This window comes from Colobus angolensis, unplaced genomic scaffold (assembly GCF_000951035.1).
Source record: "Colobus angolensis palliatus isolate OR3802 unplaced genomic scaffold, Cang.pa_1.0 Scaffold29, whole genome shotgun sequence".
Classification (NCBI taxonomy): Eukaryota; Metazoa; Chordata; class Mammalia; order Primates; family Cercopithecidae; genus Colobus; species Colobus angolensis.
In genome coordinates, this window is record NW_012116154.1 from 3,867,103 (window position 1) to 3,872,748 (window position 5,646).

A 5,646-nucleotide genomic window follows, 5' to 3' on the forward strand; every position below is an offset into this window, starting at 1 on the left:
AGCTTAGCAATACTGATTTTTTTTTCCTATAGAGAATCTTCTAGTATATATATTAGCAAATATTTGATGGATGAAGGCGCACACCTCCATATATATGATCCAAAAGTACCTAGGGAACAAATAGTCGTGGATCTTTCTCATCCAGGTGTTTCAGAGGATGACCAAGGTAAGGCTTTGAGTCTCACGAATCATTTTGAGTAGAGACCTTAAAACTTTTTATCTTCTGGAAACCTTAGGTTGTTCAGTTTTATCATTGATATCATTGGTAGGCCTTCTTTAAACCTCATTTCTCTGAAATTAAAGTCTTAGGCATAATGTCATCAACATTGATTTGAAGTGGTCAGCTGTGGATTGGTCCATTGATTTTTCCAACATATTCCACAAAGCCCCAAAATTCCAAGGAGATGATTCCAAGGCAGAGTTTGGGGCCTGCCACCATCACTCCCACTGACGCTAAAATCAGATTATTCCCAACTCTTCTGCAGTCCTAGTATTAGAGTATCTATAGTACTATCCCCCTTATGTGTGGTTTTTCTTTCCATGGGTTCAGTTATCTGCAGTCAATTGCAGTCTGAAAGTACTAGAAAGAAAATTCCAGAAGTAAACAATTCATAAGTTTTAAATTGTGTGCTGCTTCATCCTGCCTGGGACATTTATCATTCCTTTGTCCAGCATATCCACATTCCACATGCTACTCGCCCATTAGTCACTTAGTAACTTTTGGCAATCAGAATCAAAAATCAAGTATGTGTGTAAGTGTATATAGGGTTCAGTATTCTCCACAGTTTCAGACATCTACTGGGGGTCTTGGAATGTATCCCTGCAGATAAGGGGGGAACTACTGTAATGTCAAATAACTCCTTTCTTATTTCTGTTTTTTTGTTGTTGCTGTTGTTACAGTGTCCCGGCTCGTGACCATTTCCAAGGATCCATATGAAGCATGTGATGGTGCCCATGCTGTTGTTATTTGCACTGAGTGGGACATGTTTAAGGTAAGGTAACAGAAATGATACTAAGGAAAATTCTAGAGGTGTTCCACTATCAGCTGAGGTTGAGTATGTGTTCATGTATGTGTTTTTTTTTTTTTTTTTTTTTTTTGAGACAGAGTTTTGCTCTGTCACCCAGGCTGGAGTGCAGTGGCGCCATCTCGGTTCACTACAAGCTCTGCCTCCCAGGTTCACACCATTCTCCTGCCTCAGCCTCCCGAGCAGCTGGGACTACAGGCGCCGCCACCACGCCCAGCTAATGTTTTGTATTTTTAGTAGAGATGGGGTTTCACGGTGTTAGCCAGGATGGTCTCGATCTCCTGACCTCGTGATCCACCCACCTCGGCCTCCCAAAGTGCTGGGATTACAGGCATGAGCCAATGTGCCCAGCTCATGTATATATTTTAATTGTTCCTATGGTTTGTCTTTACAGGAATTGGATTATGAACGCATTCATAAAAAAATGCTAAAGCCAGCCTTTATCTTCGATGGACGGCGTGTCCTGGATGGCCTCCACAATGAACTACAAACCATTGGCTTCCAGGTAATCATGATCCTGGACCGTTTTTCTTCTTTTTGTTTGGTCTTTAGTGTTTGATTGAACAACTGGGGACTATAATCTAGTCAAGTTGACATCAAAAGACCATCACAGCAGGTCTTGTTTGGCTGATTAAGATGATACCTAGGGAAGTTCTAGGGAAGTTCTTTTGGGGAACCAAATCAATATCAGAAGTTTATTTCAACAATTAGGAAAGTGCTCATTTGCTTTTTAAACCCATTGTGTGGGTTTTAGAATTTTCTTATTTTCCTTAGCAGTAACCTAACTCTGGGGCAACATGTCAGTTCTTTAGGAAGTCCCTTTGGGATTTTTCTGACTACTCTACTTCCTCCCTAAATTTGTGATCTAAAGGTAGAGAAAGAAAGAGGTCTTGGTCAATCAGCAGGTGTTCATCCTGTACCTTCTGAGTACTCAGCACTGTCCCAGTGCTGTGAGGGGTCTGAATGAAATATATGGGAGTTTCAATGGTACTGGCCCGCTTCTGATTCAAAGTTTATCAACTGGCCAGGCATGGTGGTTCACACCTGTAATCCCAGCACTTTGGGAGGCTGTGGAGGTGGATCACTTGAGGCCAGGAGTTTAAGACCAGCCTAGCCAACATGGCAAAACCCTGTCTCAAAAAAAAAATACAAAAATTGCTGGGCGTGGTGGCTCAAGCCTGTAATCCTAGCACTTTGGGAGCCTGAGGCAGGCGGATCACAAGGTCAGGAGTTTGAGACCAGCCTGGCCAATACTGTGAAACCCCATCTCTACTAAAAATACAAAAATTAGCTGGGCGTGGTGGTACAAGCCTGTAATCCCAGCTACTCTAGAGGCTGAGGCAGGAGAATCGCTTAAACCCGGGAGGCGGAGATTGCAGTGAGCCAAGATCACACCACTGCACTCCAACCTGGGTGACAGAGCAAGACTCCATCTCGGAAAAAAAAATAACAGTAATTGTCCAGGCGTGGTGGCCTGTGCCTGTAATCCCAGCCACATGGGAGGCTGACATGGGAGGATTGCTTGAGCCCGGCAGGCAGAGGTTGTAATGAGCTGAGATCATGCCATTGCATGCCAGCCTGGGTGACAGAGCGAGACCCTGCCTCAAAAAACAAAAAACAGCTTGTCAATTATGGAACATTTGGAAAGCTGACAGAAGCCTCCACCCAGAACAGTGTATTTGTGTGTTACATCTATTTTAGTTTTTCAAGGAGTCCCAAAAGTATTAATAAGGAGCTACTTTCCATTTCCTCAGAGCAGTGTGTATATGGGGATAGGAGGATGGAGAGGTGGAGTAAGTTAGGGAGAATAAAAAAAATATGCCAGGGGGTTGCAATCAACGTAGTGCCCATGCAGAGCAGAAAAGCAGCAGTGTTTGATAGCTTGCTATACACATCTCAACACCAGCTATCTTGGAGAGGTACCAGTAAGGCATAATCTGCTATTCAAAAATATCTGATCTAGTTCTCTTAAACCTCTCACCAGCTTGGTGAAGGTCCTTATTTAGAACTCAGTGCCCATTTCTCATTCATGAGAGATTTGCTTGTGGAAAGAATCAAATGGCATCCTTGTCTGTGAACTCTTCCATCCAAGGCCTTGGGGACTCTTCTATTCCACCCCTCCCTAGTGAGTAACAGCATGACTGTTTTCCCCCAGTCATGACTAAACTCAGGAATGTTATTTTTAAAAGGTTATTCGCAAGGCATAGACACATTTTCTGTCATTCCTGTTTTACTCATCTAAGGGAAAACATATGTAGAGAAATACATATTTTAAATAATTTTAAGTTATTGTAAAAGTTAACTTTCCTAGTGAGGATTAAAAAAACAATTAGGAATGGAATCACTAAATAAGGAGAATTTGTAAGTCACTAAGACAACTGGTTAATATAAAGCAGAAGCCCTTTTTTGTGGTTATAAGTCAGAATTAAATATTAATTTATAATTCAAAAGACAGGAAAATTGAGTAGTATATTTATCTCTGCTGTGGAGGGGAGATAAATTCATGACCATTGAAGTAGTATTGTTAATAAGATGATGATTTTGAATATATGGAATAAATGAAAAATATAATAGGCAAAACAAAAATTGATTATCATTTAGTGAAGGCTGGCTTGTTGTATGCTAAGCACTTTACCTAATTTAATACTTACCACAACCCTTTGAGTTAAGTGGTGGTAACACAATTTACAAGTGGGAAGAAAGACCTGGAGAGTTTAGGTAATGCAGCAAGTGCCAGTCAGGATTCCAGACTCCGAAGTCTGAATTCTTAAGAATTATGCTGTTGGCAGCGCACGGTGGCTTACGCCTGTAATCCCAGCACTTTGGGAGGCCACGTTCGAGAGCAGCTTGGCTAACATAGTGAAACCCTGTCTCTACTAAAAATACAAAAACATTAGCCTGGCGTGGTGGCGGGTGCTTGTAATCCCAGCTACTTGGGAGGCTGAGGCAAGGAGAATCGCTTGAACCTGGGAGGCGGAGGCTGCCATGAGCCGAGATCGCGCCACTGCACTCCAGCCCGGGCGACAGTGTAAGACTCGATTTCAAAAAAAAAAAAAAGAAAGAAAAAGAATTATGCTGTTACAAACAGGGTGCAGTGGCTCATGCCAGTAATCCCAGCACTTTGGGAAGCCGAGGCAGGCAGATCACTTGAGGTCAGGAGTCCAAGACCGGCTTGGCCAGCATGTAAAACCTCATCTCTACTAAAAATACAAAAATTAGCGAGGCGTGGTAGTGCACATCTGTAATCCCAGCTACTCAGGAGGCAGACAGGAGAATTGTTTGAACCTAGGAGGTGGAGGTTGCAGTGAGCCAAGATCGTGCCACTGCACTCCAGCCTGGGTGATAGAGCAAGACTCCATCTCAAAAAAAAAAAAAAATTATGCTGTTAGCTTTTGCAGGATTTTTAGTACAAGGGAAATTGAAATGAGAATGGAGTTTGAAATAAAATATGAACTCACTGGAATTTGGTCAGTTAATTTCATGCATGTTTTTAAAGACAGTGGTGGCACATAATTGACTACTTTGAGGGAGTCAGGTGTGGGGAATGGCAGGAGTGAGAAAGTCTAGATATGAATATTAAAATGAAGTGTAGATTAATTCTAGAAACAAAAAATAGGGAAGAAACCAAAGATCTCTCATAGCAAATCAGACGACTTGAGAATCCTTTTCTAAGAAAAAAATCTAGATTCCCCCTGCTGCCATTTCGGTACATTGTAAATTCTTACACTTATATAATTGTTAATAGTTCTCTTAAAATTTTTTTTTCAGATTGAAACAATTGGCAAAAAGGTGTGTTCAAAGAGAATTCCATATGCTCCTTCTGGTGAAATTCCAAAGTTTAGTCTTCAAGATCCACCTAACAAGAAACCTAAAGTGTAGAGATTGCCATTTTTATTTGTGATTTTTTTTTTTTTTGGTACTTCAGGATAGCAAATATCTATCTGATATTAAATGGTAAATGAACCAAGTGTTTTTAAGGAAACAAAACTATTTTTTTAATCATCAGATTTATACTAGCTATATGGGTATTAGCATATCTGGTAATTATGAATCTAGAATTTTTTTACATATTTTTATAATACTGTTAGCTCAGTTATTGGATGAGTGAAAGATAATCATGTTGGTTTTAATAGTGTCAATTTTTGTAAAATAAAAATTAAACTTCAAACACTTTACTTTATAAATTGTCCACAGGCCGCACTTTAATATCACATTATAAAGGGAAGGACAGTCTTCATTTTTCCTGGTTATTGGTTTGCTTGTCATTAAAGATGTATTTTGAATCCATGAAATTGCTATGCTAAATAACCTTTACATGTATGGTCTGGTTAAAGTTCCTTTGTTCCTTTTGTTTTAATAAAATGTGTCACTGATTTTTTATCTCAAAAGGATCATCACTGTTAATTTCTAGTCACCCCAAATATGGTTAAAATATATTTTTTTAATCATAAAGAGAAAATTAGTAGTAGTGTTTCTTTCTCTCCCCATTATTTCTTGGTTTTCCTCACTAATTTTTTTTTTTTTCAGTCCAAAAGCCAAAAATATTTATCTTGGTTTTACATTTTAATTTCCATTCTTAATTGTAATTTTTTTCTTTAAGGAAACCAATATAATCTCATGT

The 5,646-nt window shown here is 39.6% G+C and overlaps 1 protein-coding gene across 1 annotated transcript in view; it reads left to right on the forward strand.

Annotated features, from left to right (window-relative positions):
- Positions 1 to 5,000, forward strand: part of UGDH (UDP-glucose 6-dehydrogenase) — a 31,976-nt gene extending 26,976 nt beyond the window's left edge. The window contains exons 8-11 of the mRNA XM_011949149.1: positions 35 to 166; positions 901 to 992; positions 1,420 to 1,530; positions 4,794 to 5,000. Coding sequence (XP_011804539.1) covers positions 35 to 166; positions 901 to 992; positions 1,420 to 1,530; positions 4,794 to 4,904 — 446 coding nt within the window. The 3' untranslated portion in view covers positions 4,905 to 5,000. The remainder of the gene's footprint in view (positions 1 to 34; positions 167 to 900; positions 993 to 1,419; positions 1,531 to 4,793) is intronic.
- Positions 5,001 to 5,646: the final 646 nt, after the last annotated feature.